The sequence below is a fragment of the Microcaecilia unicolor genome, chromosome 1 (genome assembly GCF_901765095.1).
Source record: "Microcaecilia unicolor chromosome 1, aMicUni1.1, whole genome shotgun sequence".
NCBI classification, from domain to species: domain Eukaryota; kingdom Metazoa; phylum Chordata; class Amphibia; order Gymnophiona; family Siphonopidae; genus Microcaecilia; species Microcaecilia unicolor.
Genome location: NC_044031.1, coordinates 759,882,809 through 759,899,344, shown reverse-complemented (window position 1 = coordinate 759,899,344; position 16,536 = coordinate 759,882,809). Strand labels below are relative to the sequence as shown.

The following is a 16,536-nucleotide window of genomic DNA, read 5'->3' as shown; positions in this document are numbered from 1 at the left end:
CTATCCCATGGCCCTCCAATTTCCTCTGTAGCCTTTCATGAGGTACCTTGTCAAACGCCTTTTGAAAATCCAGATACACAATATCAACCGGCTCCCCTTTGTCCACATGTTTGTTTACTCCTTCAAAGAATTGAAGTAAATTGGTCAGGCAAGATTTCCCCACACAAAAGCCGTGCTGACTTGGTCTCAGTAATCCATGTCCTCGGATGTGCTCTGTAATTTTGTTTTTAATAATAGCCTCTACCATTTTTCCCGGCACCGACGTCAGACTCGCCGGTCTATTATTTCCCAGATCTCCCCTGGAACCTTTTTTAAAAATCGGCGTTACATTGGCCACCCTCCAACCTTCCAGTACCACGCTCGATTTTAAGGATAAATTGCATATCACTAACAGTAGCTCCGCAAGCTCATTTTTCAGATACGATAGAGTAACAGGAGTAAGAAGATAAGGGACTAGTTAAAGAGAGTTGCAAATGAGGTCAGAAAGGTGCTTGAACATTATCTCGGCTAGGGTAGGAGTGGATAAACATGTCCTGTTATAATATGTGCAGCTGGTGTCATTTACTTCTTCCATTAAAGGCCTGGTTGTGAAGAGCCAAGCTTTCACCTGCTTCCTGAAGTAGAGATAGTCTTGTGTTAAGCGAAGCCTTTCAGGGAATCCATTCCAGAGCGTGGGGGCTACTCCGGAGAAGGCTCGCTTGCGGTTGGCACATTGTGTGATGCCTTTTGGAGAGGGTGTAGTTAGGGAAACTCCTTGGGAGGACCTTAGTGACCTTGAAGGTTTGTAGAGGAAGTCCTTCAAGTACTCTGGGCCATTTCCTTTAAAGGCCTTGAAGGTCAAACAGAGAGTTTTAAATTTGGCTCTGTATTGTACTGGTAGCCAGTGAAGTTTATGCAAAAATGGTGGGATGTGGTCACGTTGCTTAAACCTTCTTTTGGTCTTGCTGCATCGTTCTGAATCAATTGGAGCTGGTGCAAAAACCCTTTGTAGTCAGACCAGTGTAGAGTGCATTACAATAGTCCAGGCCTTGATGTTATCATTGCATGCACAACTGAGACACAACGCTTGCCTTCTCAATGTAAGGAGAGAGGCAGCATAGTTGTCGCAAGTGATAGACGCTGCTCTCGAAGGTTGCTTGAATTTGAGGGATCAGAGTAAGTGTTGAATTGAGCTGCATTCCAAGTTTTCTGACTCGTGATTTGGAGGGGAGTTCATATTTCCCAAAAGAGATTTTGATGTTAGGGACCCATAGAAGCTCAGTTCGTTGTTTTTAGCCCATTCTTGAATTGATGTTAGGGGTAAGTCAGGTTCAGTTGGGTATGAGTAGCTGCACATCATCGGCATAGATGTAGAACCGAGTGTCCATTGACTGAATCAGCTTGGTTAGCGGCTTGAGGTAAATATTGAAATGGAATAGGTGACAGTGTCCATCCTTGTGGTACCCCATATTGGATAGAATTTAGATAAGCCTTATGTTTCTTATCGCCTGTCCTGTTGTATGTTTTGGTATTAGAGATGTCCCAGAAAACAGCAAGGCAAACGATCTGCGAAATCCAACGTGGAAAATGAGCAAGCAGATCAGTATATTATCCAAAATATTTTATTGAAGATACCGTATTTAAGACAGTTGCCCGACACAGGTCGTGTTTCGCCCACAAAAGGGCTGCGTCAGGGGCCAGTCTGTATCTCTACGAATAAGAACAATTGCAAAGCTTTGATAGCAGACTACTTGCTGGTGATTTGGAAACACAACAGGACACGCTGTTTGTGCTGGTTTTTTTTGCATTTCCTCGTCCTGATATGCAGTTTGCAATTGTTTTTATTCGTAGAGATACAGACTGGCCCCTGACGCAGCCCTTTTGTGGGCAAAACACGGCCTGTGTCGGGCAACTCTCTTAAATACAGTATCTTCAATAAAATATTTTGGATAATATACTGATCTGCTTGCTCATTTTCCACGTTGGTATTAGAGATGTTCAGAATCAATGGAACTGGCCCTGTGGCTCCATGGCAGCGCTGTGCAAAGAATTTGGATTCAGGTGCCAAGCCCAGCTTCTGCTCCTCAGGTCCACCAGCGTTGTGGAAGCTGTAAGGGTGGCACTAGCTACTCCAGCTGGGGAGTTTACACCTTCTCTCGTGCAATGGTGAAACAAAGGGGTGCTCAGTGCAACAGTTGGGCCACATGGAAAACGGGTAAAGTTCTAAGTGTCAGCTTGTGATTTCATTGCCTAATAGAGGCTGGTTCCCAAATGAACTGGAAGCCAAAAGGAGCAGCTGGAAATTGCTTGGCTCTTTCCCTGCCCCAACAAATAGAAAGACCAAATTGAAGCAGTAGAACGTGAAATGCCAGCGTTTAAAAAAAAAAAAAAAAAAATCCATCCCAGAAGGTAAATTTATGTGAAATAGAAAACAAATCATTAGTGTTAGTTTTCCATGAATGTTTTTCACTATTTTCAGTTGGAAACATTTCATAAAAGGTTAATAGATTAAAAAAAAACAAAAATCAGGCCCTGTCGTGTGTTCACAGGTAGGCCTTGTAGAACATCTTTATGCATCCTTAAACATATGTCAACTGATGAGAGGCTTATATTCTGATGTATAATCCATTTTCTTGCTGCTTTGACAGTCTTGCAGGAGCCATGTGTATTCAGGAATGTGACCAAGGCATGTATTTAAACTTGGAGTCGATGAAGTGTGACGCTTGCCATCCTACCTGCCAGACATGCACAGGTAACATTTTTATCCTATAAGAAGAAGTGTGGCCCTCTACCTGTTATGAAAGTTCAGTAGATATTAACTGTGCTCTTACTGCTGGCAGGAAAGTGACAATGGGAGCAAACTTGTATATTAAACATACATATGTAGATGTAGATATATTATACACACAAACGTACGTACAGTATCAAATCTGCTTTACAACAGGTTGGGTTTCCTGCTAATTTCTTCTGCACACATGTTCTCCATCAAGCAAATCACGCAAACAACAGAACTAAAAAGATGTTCTACTGCATGTGAAAACTGAAAAGGATAAGACCATTCTTCCCAAGATCCGTCTTTTGCAGCCTAGTACAATCCCTCGTACTCAGCCATCTGGATTACTGCAACTCACTATACGCAGGTTGCAAAGAGCAAACACTGAGAAAACTTCAAAACAGCCCAAAACACGGCAGCCAGACTCATCTTTGGAAAGCCAAAATATGAAAGTGCAAAACCACTACGAGAGAAACTACACTGGCTTCCACTCAAAGAACGCGTCACTTTTAAAGTATGTACATTAGTCCACAAAATCATTCACGGCGAAGCCGCAGCCTACATGTCCGAGTTAATAGACTTACCACCCAGAAACGCCAAAAGGTCATCCCGAACCTTCCTCAACCTCCACTTCCCCAATTGCAAGGGCTTGAAATACAAGACGCTACACGCGTCAACCTTTTCTCACATGAGCATGCAGTTTTGGAATACACTGCCGCGCAAATTTTGCTTGTGCTTTCGGAACTTGAAGATTGGGGTTTAAAGGAGGAACTGTAAGTTAGTGATAGGCTGATATCCTTGATACTTTAGCAAGTTTTAAATTACGGAAAAACTCAAAAAACACTAGGATGGAGTCAGCAGTCCAGCAGCGAGAGGGGTGCTATCCAGTCTTTTGCATTGAGTGTCACATGTATGATTATCTCCCAATTAGTGAGGTGTCATATGTGTGTGCCCGATGCAAAGAGCTCCTAGCTCTCAGAGAACGTGTCCGTTCTCTTGAGGCTAGAGTAGCAGACTTGATGGAGCTGAGGGAGACAGAAAGGTACATAGAGGAGACCTACAGGGATGTTGTAGAGAAGTCCCACCTCCAGTCAGGTAGCCCCTGTGCTACCTTGGAGGAGGGAGGTCTCCTAGAAGGAGAGCATCACCCTGGTGAAGTAGGAAGTACTCCTTTAGCCAGGACCTGCCCACCAGGGGATGTATTATCCTTTCGCACCGAGGATATATCTCCAAATGTTGCCCGGGAGGGAAAGGTTAGGACAGCTGTTGTACTGGGTGATTCGATCATTAGGCATATAGATAGCTGGGTGGCTGGTGGACGTGAGGATCGCCTGGTGACTTGCCTGCCTGGTGCGAAGGTGGCGGACCTCACGCGTCACCTAGATAGGATTTTAGATAGTGCTGGGGAGGAGACGGCTGTCTTGGTACATGTGGGTACTAATGACATAGGAAAATGTGGGAGAGAGGTTCTGGAAGCAAAATTTAGGCTCTTAGGTAGAAAGCTGAAATCCAGATCCTCCAGTGTAGCATTTTCTGAAATGCTACCTGTGCCACGCGCAGGGCCCAAGAGACAGGCAGAGCTCCAGAGTCTCAATGCGTGGATGAGACGATGGTGCAGGGAGGAGGGCTTTAGATTTGTTAGGAACTGGGCAACATTCTGGGGAAGGGGGAGCCTATTCCGAAAGGATGGGCTCCATCTTAACCAGAGTGGGACCAGGCTGCTGGCATCGGCGTTTAAGAAGGAGATAGAGCAGCTTTTAAACTAGAAATGGGGGGAAGGCCGACAGTCGCTCAAAAGAGCATGGTTCGGGATAAGGTATCTTTCAAAGATATCACCATAACAGGGAAGATAGAGTATCCTGATAGTGAGGTTGCAAAAGAGATTGTAGTAGATCGGGTATCTTTAAATAACAATAAAAATCAGACAAAAGATTGCCAATTAATACTGTCAAGTACTAAGCATGATGTACTTAGGAACAACAAACATAGTTTGAAATGTCTATATGCGAATGCCAGGAGCCTAAGAAATAAGATGGGGGAGTTGGAATATATTGCACTAAATGAAAAATTAGATATAATAGGCATCTCTGAGACCTGGTGGAAGGAGGATAACCAGTGGGACACTGTCATACCGGGGTACAAATTATATCGTAGTGATAGGGTGAATCGGATTGGTGGAGGGGTAGCATTGTATATTAACGAGAGCCTTGAATCAAATAGATTGAAAATTCTGCAGGAAACAAAACACTCCTTGGAATCACTGTGGATTGAAATTCCATGTGCAAAGGGGAAAAGGATAGTGATAGGAGTGTACTACCGTCCGCCTGGCCAGGACGAACAGACGGATGCGGAAATGTTAAAGGAAATCAGGGACGCAAACAAACTGGGCAACACAATAATAATGGGGGATTTCAATTACCCGCATATAGACTGGGTTAATGTAACATCTGTACACGCAAGGGACATAAGATTTCTTGATGAAATCAAGGACAGCTTCATGGAACAGCTAGTTCAGGAGCCGACAAGAGAAGGAAAAATACTAGACTTAGTCCTTAGTGGTGCTCATGATCTAGTGCAGGGGGTAACGATACGAGGGCCGCTTGATAACAGTGATCATAATATGATCGGTTTTGATATTGGCATTGAAGGAAGTGAAACTAGGAAATCAAGTACGCTAGCGTTTAACTATAGAAAAGGTGATTACGACAAAATGAGAAAAATGGTAAAAAAAAGACTGAAAGGAGCAGCTCGCAGAGTAAAAAACTTGCATCAGGCGTGGATGCTGTTTAAAAACACCATCCTGGAGGTTCAGGACAAATATATTCCACGTATTAGAAAAAAGGGAAAAAAGACTAAACGTCAGCCGGCGTGGCTAAACAGTAAGATAAAGGAAATCATTAGAGCCAAAAAACAATCCTTCAGAAAGTGGAGAAGAGAACCAACTGAAAGTAACAGGATAGATCATAAGGAATGCCAAGCCAAATGCAAAGCGGAGATAAGGAGGGCAAAAAAGGACTTTGAGAAGAAATTAGCGTTGGAAGCAAAAATACATAGTAAAAATTTTTTTAGATACATTAAAAGCAGGAAACCGGCCAAAGAGTCGGTTGGGCCGCTGGACGAAAATGGTGTTAAAGGGGCGATCAAGGAGGACAAAGCCGTAGCGGAGAAATTAAATGAATTCTTTGCTTCGGTCTTCACCGAGGAGGATTTGGGGGGGACACCGGTGCCGGAAAGAATATTTGAAGCGGGGGAGTCGGAGAAACTAAACAAATTCTCTGTAACCTTGGAGGATGTAATGGGTCAGTTCAGCAAGCTGAAGAGTAGTAAATCACCGGGACCTGATGGTATTCATCCCAGAGTATTAATAGAACTAAAAAATGAACTTGCGGAGCTACTGTTAGAAATATGCAATCTGTCCCTAAAATTGAGTGTAGTACCGGAAGACTGGAGGGTAGCCAATGTTACTCCGATTTTTAAGAAGGGTTCCAGAGGAGATCCGGGAAATTATAGACCGGTGAGTCTGACGTCGGTGCCGGGCAAGATGGTGGAGGCTATTATTAAGAATAAAATTGCAGAGCATATACAAAAACATGGACTGATGAGACAAAGTCAGCACGGATTTAGTGAAGGGAAGTCTTGCCTCACCAATCTAATGCATTTTTTTGAGGGGGTAAGCAAACATGTGGACAATGGGGAGCCGGTTGATATTGTATATCTGGATTTTCAGAAGGCGTTTGACAAAGTGCCGCACGAAAGACTCCTGAAGAAATTGCTGAGTCATGGAATCGGAGGTAGGGTATTATTATGGATTAAGAACTGGTTGAAAGATAGGAAGCAGAGAGTAGGATTGCGTGGCCAGTATTCTCAGTGGAGGAGGGTAGTTAGTGGGGTCCCGCAGGGGTCTGTGCTGGGTCCGTTGCTTTTTAATGTATTTATAAATGACCTAGAGATGGGAATAACTAGTGAGGTAATTAAATTCGCCGATGACACAAAATTATTCAGGGTCGTCAAGTCGCAGGAGGAATGTGAACGATTACAGGAGGACCTTGCGAGACTGGGAGAATGGGCGTGCAAGTGGCAGATGAAGTTCAATGTTGACAAGTGCAAAGTGATGCATGTGGGTAAGAGGAACCCGAATTATAGCTACGTCTTGCAAGGTTCCGCGTTAGGAGTTACGGATCAAGAAAGGGATCTGGGTGTCGTCGTCGATGATACGCTGAAACCTTCTGCTCAGTGTGCTGCTGCGGCTAGGAAAGTGAATAGAATGTTGGGTGTTATTAGGAAGGGTATGGAGTCCAGGTGTGCGGATGTTATAATGCCGTTGTATCGCTCCATGGTGTGACCGCACCTGGAGTATTGTGTTCAGTACTGGTCTCCGTATCTCAAAAAAGATATAGTAGAATTGGAAAAGGTACAGCGAAGGGCGACGAAAATGATAGTGGGGATGGGACGACTTTCCTATGAAGAGAGGCTGAGAAGGCTAGGGCTTTTCAGCTTGGAGAAGAGACGGCTGAGGGGAGATATGATAGAAGTGTATAAAATAATGAGTGGAATGGATCGGGTGGATGTGAAGCGACTGTTCACGCTATCCAAAAATACTAGGACTAGAGGGCATGAGTTGAAGCTACAGTGTGGTAAATTTAAAACGAATCGGAGAAAATTTTTCTTCACCCAACGTGTAATTAGACTCTGGAATTCGTTGCCGGAGAACGTGGTACGGGCGGTTAGCTTGACGGAGTTTAAAAAGGGGTTAGATAGATTCCTAAAGGACAAGTCCATAGACCGCTATTAAATGGACTTGGAAAAATTCCGCATTTTTAGGTATAACTTGTCTGGAATGTTTTTACATTTGGGGAGCGTGCCAGGTGCCCTTGACCTGGATTGGCCACTGTCGGTGACAGGATGCTGGGCTAGATGGACCTTTGGTCTTTCCCAGTATGGCACTACTTATGTACTTATGTACTTATGTAACATAAGAACGATCCACGAGCAAGCTTCCTTCCGCAAACTACTGAAGACCCATCTTTTTGAAAAAATTTACGGAAAGAACCAAAACGCATAAAGTCCACACTTACTGTTCATTAATGCATCATACATCCACTTCTGAACTCTCATCCCCCGTAATCTCACATCACTCATACCTTTTCTCACAGAAATATGTATACCATATGTCTTTTGCCTTATGATCGCCCTTTAAGCTCCCATTGTCTCCTTCCATCGTTTCAATGTTTGTGTTCCTTTGTTACTTTCCTTAACGACACTTCGATTGTCTCGCATTACTCTGCACAATGTAATCCATAACCAATTTGTAACAACTGTATTCCCATCATTCATCTCATATTGTAAGCCACACTGAACCCGCAAAAAGGTGGGAAAATGTGGGATACAAATGCAATAAATAATAAATAAAATGTGTCTGTGTATACTTGAGTAGATTGTAGTACACATCAGGCTCACAGCCTTTGCAGTCGAGCTTAAATTTCAGTGAGTTCACTCGAAAGCTATATACATCATTTATACTCCTTATTTTATATCCCTTCATTATTGTTTATATATGCACCGGAATGTAAGAGAACAGAAAGGAGCTAACTTAACTTAATTTTGTCAGGAGTCTCTCATGAGGAACTTTATCAAAAGCTTTCTGAAAATCTAGATACACTACATCAACTGGCTCACCTTTATCCACATGTTTATTCACACCTTCAAAGAAATGAAGCAAACTGGTGAGGCAAGACTTCCCTCGGCTGAACCCATGCTGACTCTGTCCCATTAAACCATGTTTGTCTATGTGTTCTATAATTTTATTCTTTATAATAGTTTCCACTATTTTGCCAGGCACCGACGTCAGGCTTACTGGTCTACAATTTCCCGGATCATCCCTAGAACCCTTTTTAAAAATCTGCGTCACATTGGCCATCCTCCAATCTTCAGCTACTACGGACGATTTTAACGACAGGTTACATATTACCAGTGGTGTGCTGGAGCAGGCTCTCACAGGCTCTCGAGAGCCGTTTATTAAGTTTTTAAGAATTTTGGGAGCCGGTTCTCCATGGCTACTTTAACAAATGGATCCAAAAATATGGGCTTGGGCCCCTCTTGAATTCTCTTTTACTTTGCTGGAGAGAGAGAGCCCCCTGTTAACAATTTACCAGCACACCCCTGCATATTACTAATAGTAGATCAGCAATTTCATGCTTGAGTTCTTTGAGTACCCTTGGATGTATGCCATCCAGTCCAGGTGATTTACTACTCTTTAATTTGTCAATTTGGCTCAGTACATCTTCCAGCTGAGAAAGGTATATCTGCTTAAAACAGCTTATTGTAACACCAGAAAGCTTCTCAGCTGTTTTTGCTGATTTTTTTTAATAAAAGGTCTTTCTCAAGACCATCAGTGCATCACAACTCCCTTCTGGAGTTTTTCATTCAGGTAACAAAGACTCTTGAGGCAAGCCTGTGGCCGAAACACAGATCTGTGTCAAGTCTACAGTAAACTATCGCGAATAGTTTTGTTGTACTAGTCTCTTGAGTCATCAGCCCACTTCCCACTTTCCTTCCACTGTTGTTTCTTTGTGGGATTTTTGCATTCATCCACTTCAGTGGAGTTTTTCTCCTTACCCTCGTACAAAGCCAGGTGCCAGGGAGGAATTTCCAGGAGCTCATTTTGGTAAAGTGAGGATACATCAGCCTTCACTAAAGCGAACTAGTTTCCTAATTTTTCCTGGGGTTTTCAGAATGTTATAGGAAGGTCCTTCCTAAACATAGAAACTTATACCATTCCTGCCTTCATACCTTCTGAGAGCCTTATGCTTCTGCTCTGCAGGCAGTAGCATTCACCCATTTTTGTAGAAGAGTGTGTACAAGCAGGGATTTCAAATCCCAAGTTCTGGACTGGTGTGATATGGATGCTAAGGAAGAAGAAATCACATCTTACCTAATAACTTACTTTCCTTTAGTCCTACCAGACCAGTCCAGAAACTCTTTCTAGTTGAATATTTCTGAACTTGCTTCCATTCTGGATTTGTTCTGTTTGTTCTCGTTTCACAGTTCAAATCATTTCTATTTTGGAAATTTATCTAACTTATGTATTTATTTAATTTATAGCCCATTTATTAACTAGGCAGTTACGATATGCTGAGGGCTGAGGGGAGATATGATAGAAGTGTATAAAATAATGAGTGGAATGGATCGGGTGGATGTGAAGCGACTGTTCACGCTATCCAAAAATACTAGGACTAGAGGGCATGAGTTGAAGCTACAGTGTGGTAAATTTAAAACGAATCGGAGAAAAGTTTTCTTCACCCAACGTGTAATTAGACTCTGGAATTCGTTGCCGGAGAACGTGGTACGGGCGGTTAGCTTGACGGAGTTTAAAAAGGGGTTAGATAGATTCCTAAAGGACAAGTCCATAGACCGCTATTAAATGGACTTGGAAAAATTCCGCATTTTTAGGTATAACTTGTCTGGAATGTTTTTACGTTTGGGGAGCGTGCCAGGTGCCCTTGACCTGGATTGGCCACTGTCGGTGACAGGATGCTGGGCTAGATGGACCTTTGGTCTTTCCCAGTATGGCACTACTTATGTACTTATGTACTTATGATATACATACATGAAAATTGAAATATATAAAGCACAACATTAAACAAAGTTTACTCATAAATCACACAACCCAATGCACAGTATCAAACATCGGATTTTCAGGCAGCTCCTAACCCAGCTGAAGAACTATACCGTCAGTAGAGTAAGGGAAGAAAGCGACATTTGACCTGAAGTGTGAGCCATGAGCACCATCGCTTGGCTATTCAAAATGCTGAGCATTTTATGACTACATGATGTCTGTAAGAGGCGAATCACATAGAACTACTTCTAGTTTGTTTATTGGTCTCAGTTTGCTGGTTAAAGGACAAGTCCACATGTTCTGCATTGGTCTTGTAAGACTAAAGGAAATAAAAGTATCAGGTCAGGCACAATTTCTTCTTATAGCCAAAATATAATGAGTCAATTTTCAAAGCCAGTCATTCACAAGGGAAAAATATTCAACATAAAAGAATCTTTCACATGCTCATCTTCCAATGTGGTATATATCATTCAGTGTAAAAAATGTAATGAAGGATGCTATATTGGAGAAACAGGCCAGATGCTTAAGACGAGATTTAACCTGCACAGACATCACATGAAGATAGCCGATGCCAGTCAGATTCCCACACCTGTGGGCCAACATAAGTACATAAGCACTGCCACGCTGGGAAAAGACCAAAGGTCCATCAAGCCCAGCACTCCGTCTCCGACAGCGGCCAATCCAGGCCCCAAGAACCTGGCAAAATCCCAAAATTTAATAACGATCAATGGACTTTTCCTTCAGGAATCTGTCCAGACCCCCTTTAAACTCAGCAAGGCCAGCTGCCGTCACTACCTTCTCCGGCAATGAGTTCCAGAGTTTAACCACGCGCTGAGTAAAGAAAAACTTTCTCCAATTTGTTTTAAACCTACCACATTCTAATTTCATCTTGTGTCCCCTAGTTCTATTATTGTTTGAAAGCGTAAACAAACGCTTCATATCTGACCGCTCTACCCCACTCAAAATTTTGTAGACCTCTATCATATCACCCCTCAGCCGCCTTTTTTCCAGGCTAAAGAGTCCTAGCCTTCTTAACCTCTCCTCATAAGGTAGTCATCCCATCCCTTTTAACATTTTCGTCGCCCTTCTCTGCACCTTCCCCAATTCCTTTATATCTTTTTTGAGATGAGGTGACCAGAACTGAACACAATACTCCAGGTGCGGTCGCACCATGGAGTGATATAACGGCATTATAATATCCTCATGCTTGTTTTCCATCCCTTTTCTAATAATACTCAACATTCTGTTTGCCTTCTTGGCCGCCACAGCACATTGAGCGGATCCCTTTCTTGGTCTGTAACTCCTAAAGCGGAACCTTGCATGACATAGCCGTAATTTGGGTTCCTCCTTCCCATGTGCATCACTTTGCACTTGTCAACGCTGAACTTCATCTGCCATTTGGACGCCCAATCCCCCAGTCTCACGAGGTCCTCTTGTAATCTTTCACACTCCTCCCGCGACGAGACAACCCTGGATAACTTTTTGTCATCTGCGAATTTAATTACCTCACTAGTTACTCCCATCTCAAGGTCATTTATAAATATGTTAAAAAGCAGCGGTCCCAGCACAGACCCCTGAGGGACCCCACTAACTACCCTTCTCCATCGAGAATACTGACCATTTAACCCTACTCTCTGCTTCCTATCTTTTAACCAGCTCTTAATCCATAATAATACACTGCCTCCGATCCCATGACTCTCCAGTTTCCTTTGGAGTCTTTCATGAGGCACTTTGTCAAACGCCTTCTGAAAATCTAGATATACAATATCCACTGGCTCCCCTTTGTCCACATGTTTGTTCACCCCCTCGAAAAAATGCAGTAGATTTGTGAGGCAAGACTTCCCTTCACTAAATCCGTGCTGACTTTGTCTCAGTAGCCCGTGCTTTTGTATGTGCTCCGTAATTTTATTCTTAATAGCAGCCTCCACCATTTTTCCCGGCACCAACGTCAGACTCACCGGTCTATATTTTCCCGGATCTCCTCTGGAACCCTTTTTAAAAATCGACGTTACATTGGCCACCCTCCAATCTTCCAGTACCACATCTGATTTTAGGGATAAATCGCATATTACTAACAGTAGCTCCACAAGTTCATTTTTCAGCTCTATTAATACTCTGGGATGAATACCATCCGGTCCCGGTGATTTACTACTTTTTAGTTTGCAGAACTGCCCCATTACATCTTCCAAGTTTACAGAGAAATCATTTAGTCTTTCTGACTCGTCCGCTTCAAATACCTTCTCCAGCACCGGTATCCCTCCCAAATCCTCCTCAGTGAAGACCGAAGCAAAGAATTCATTTAATTTCTCCGCTACAGCTTTGTCTTCCCTGATCGCCCCTTTAACACCACAGTCGTCCAGCGGCCCTACCGATTCTTTAGCCGGCTTTCTGCTTTTAATATACCTAAAAATAAATTTGCTATGTGTTTTCGCTTCTAACGCTAACTTTTTTTCAAAGTCCTTCTTAGCCCTCCTTATCTCCTTTTTGCATTTGGCTTGATATTCCTTTTGCTTTATCTTATTGTCTTCAGTCGGTTCCCTTCTCCATTTTCTGAAGGACCAGAACACTGCACCAGTGATTTCACAGTAAGAATCCTGAAAGGTAACTTTAAAACAATACAGGAACGTAAGACCTTTGAAGTCAGAATGATTGAATATTTTGACACCCAACAGACAGGACTTAACAAGGATCTGGGTTTTCTAGCCCATTATAAACCATAAAGTTGTATTTCTCTGTTTATCACCCTCCTCTCACCTACCCACACCCATCCTGTTAGACTATCAATGAAATGCTTTGTCCCCATGCATACCTCCCACCCTGTCAGACTGTCATAGTAATGCTTGGATGTTTCACTTATATATACTATCTGCTACCACATTTGCTTTTTTCTGATCTGAGGAAGAAAGGCAACCTTCGAAAGCTAATCAAGAACTGTATTAAGTTATGTCCAACAAAAATAGGTATCATCTTATTTTCTTTTCCATGTTTTATTTTATTTGATTTCTATTGATAACCTTAAGAGTGGACTAACACGGCTACCACACCTCTCTATAAAGCCAGTAATAAACATGTTTTTTGTTTTGTTTTGTTTTCAATGCCAGTTGTCACCCTCCTGCCCCTTCCATCCCTGTCTTACATGGCACCTCTCAACAAAGCTTCAACCCTGTTCCACCCCCCTGTCACACAGAAGAGAGAGGCTCCAGTGAGATGCACTACTATCCTGCTAGCTGGGGCCAGACTATAGAGTCAGGATGGTGAGTTGGTGCAGGATAGGGGCCAGTGAGTTTTCACAGTACTTGACCAAGAGTAAAGGGACGAAAAAAGATTTGACACCTAGGTGAGTAGTGTAGGTGCACTTTGATGACTGGGCCCCATTTGCAGTTCAGCTAAACAGGTTGCCTCTCCCCCAGTACCTCTGTTACTAATGCTGCATGTGATGTGTAGCACCAGCAATGGCCACAAATTTTGAGGCATATTTTCAAAGCACTTAGCCTTCCAAAGTTCCATAGAAACCTATGGAACTTTAGAAGGCTAAGTGCTTTGAAAATATGCCTCAGTGTGTTAGCATCCTAAAATCATAATAGGAAATGCTGCCATCTTGTGGCCACTGCTGGTATTCCGGACCCTCATTTTCTGGACAGACAAGTGACCTGTACTACTACAGAAAGTATCATATTTTTATAGTATTTTCTTAGCTTAGATTTAAAACATACTTTAAATTGTAATTAGACGTGGAGGGGCATAATTGAACGAAAACGTCTATCTCCATGGGCGTTTATCTCCGAGAACGGGTCCGTGAAGGGGCGGACCGAACTGTATTTTCGAAAAAAAATAGACGTCCATGTTTTATTCGACAATTTGTGAGCTGGGCGTTTTTGTTTTTCAGTGATAATGGAAAATGAAAGCGCCAGGCTCAAAAACGAATAAATCCAAGGCATTTGTTCGTGGGAGGGGCCAGGAGTCGTAGTGCACTGGTCCCCCTCACATGCCAGGACACCAACCGGGCACCCTAGGGGGCACTTTTACAAAAACAAAAAAAAAGGTAAAAGAGCTCCCAGGTGCATAGCACCCTTCCCTTGTGTGTTGAGCCCCCCAAATCCCCCTCAAACCCAATGCCCACAAGTCTACACCATTACTATAGCCCTAAGGGGTGAAGGGGGGCACCTACATGTGGGTACAGTGGGTTTGGGGGGGTTGGACGACTAAGCATTAAGCAGCACAATTGTAACAGGTAGGGGGGGATGGGCGTGGGTCCACCTGCCTGAGGTCCACTGCACCCCCTAACAACTGCTCCAGGGACCTGCGTACTGCTGCCAGGGAGGTGGGTATGACATTTGAGGGTGAAAATAAAAAGTTGTGAAACATCATTTTTTGTGGTGGGAGGGGGGTTAGTGACCACTGGGGGAGTCAGGGGAGGTCATCCCCGATTCCCTCTGGGGGTAATCTGGTCATTTAGGGCACTTTTTGGGGGCCTTATTCGTGAAAAAACAGGGTCCAGGAAAAGTGCCCTAAATTCTAGCTACAAACGCATACTTTTTTTCCATTATCGGCGAAAGGCGCCCATCTTTGTTCGGGTGATAACCACGCCCCAGTCCCGCCTTCACCACGCCTCCGACACGCCCCCGTCAACTTTGTACGCTTCCGCGATGGAGTGCAGTTGAAAACGTCCAAGTTCGGCTTTCGATTATACCGCGTTATTCGTTTTTGGGAGATAAACACCTATCTCCCGATTTAGGTCGCAACATAGGCGTTTTTGTCTTTCGATTATAAGCTGGGTTGTAATCTAAAGGGCAATTTCTGTTCTCACTTTTTAAGTGGATTTCCAGGTGTGCTAACCCATTTTTCTTAGTGTACTGCTTTTGTGTGTATAATATCGCTTGAAACCCCAGAGAAGGCTCCATATAAAATAAACAAAATCTATCTTTGAATAATTAAATGTGTGAAAAAAAAATGGTACCTAAAAACAAAATTAAGATTACCAGACATGCAACCAGTGGATTATAATAGAAGGATAGCTGGGGTATTCTGTTCAATATTTCTTTGTTCATCTGTTTTTCAGGGCCAGGGAAGGATGAATGTATATACTGTGCCAAAGATTTCCATTTATATGAGTGGAAGTGCGTCCCTGCTTGCAGTGAGGGATTTTACGCTGAAGAGGTCCCAGGCCTACCTCATAAAGCCTGCAGAAGGTACCCTGCTCTCTTCACAGGGAAAGGGAAATGGGACTTGATATTCTTGTAACTACATTCAAAGTGGTTTACATATATTCAGGTACTTATTTTGTACCAGGGGCAATGGAGGGTTAAGTGACTTGCCCAGAGTCACAAGGAGCTGCAGTGGGAATTGAACTCATTTCCCCAGGATCAAAGTCCACTGCACTAACCACTAGGCTACTCCTCCACTCATTCCACCAATAAGAGCCAACCTCATCAGTGATGTCACAATGGCTTGATTGCCCAATACAGTTCCCCAGGATCAAAGTCCACTGCACTAACCACTAGGCTACTCCTCCACTCATTCCACCAATAAGAGCCAACCTCATCAGTGATGTCACAATGGCTTGATTGCCCAATACTTGGCTAACTTCTAATATCGTGATGTCATAAGGGAAAGGGGGAAAGGGAAATGGGACTTGATATACTAGTTTTCTGAGGTTTTTTGCAACTACATTCAAAGCAGTTTACATATATTCAGGTACTTATTTTGTACCAGGGGCAATAGAGGGTTAAGTGACTTGCCCAGAGTCACAAGGAGCTGCAGTGGGAATTGAACTCAGTTCCCCAGGATCAAAGTCCACTGCACTAACCACTAGGCTACTCCTCCACTCATTCCACCAATAAGAGCCAACCTCATCAGTGATGTCACAATGGCTTGATTGCCCAATACAGTTCCCCAGGATCAAAGTCCACTGCACTAACCACTAGGCTACTCCTCCACTCATTCCACCAATAAGAGCCAACCTCATCAGTGATGTCACAATGGCTTGATTGCCCAATACTTGGCTAACTTCTAATATCGTGATGTCATAAGGGAAAGGGGGAAAGGGAAATGGGACTTGATATACTAGTTTTCTGAGGTTTTTTGCAACTACATTCAAAGCGGTTTACATATATTCAGGTACTTATTTTGTACCAGGGGCAATGGAGGGTTAAGTGACTTGCCCAGAGTC

At 43.2% G+C, this 16,536-nt stretch overlaps 1 protein-coding gene across 1 annotated transcript in view; it reads left to right on the top strand.

Annotated features, from left to right (window-relative positions):
• The window catches only part of PCSK6 (proprotein convertase subtilisin/kexin type 6), a gene marked incomplete in the record, with an annotated part of 362,327 nt that overhangs the window by 338,123 nt on the left and 7,668 nt on the right, over positions 1-16,536 (top strand). Inside the window, 2 exon segments of the mRNA XM_030189752.1 lie at positions 2,628-2,731; positions 15,427-15,556. Of these exon segments, the coding sequence (XP_030045612.1) occupies positions 2,628-2,731; positions 15,427-15,556 (234 nt within the window).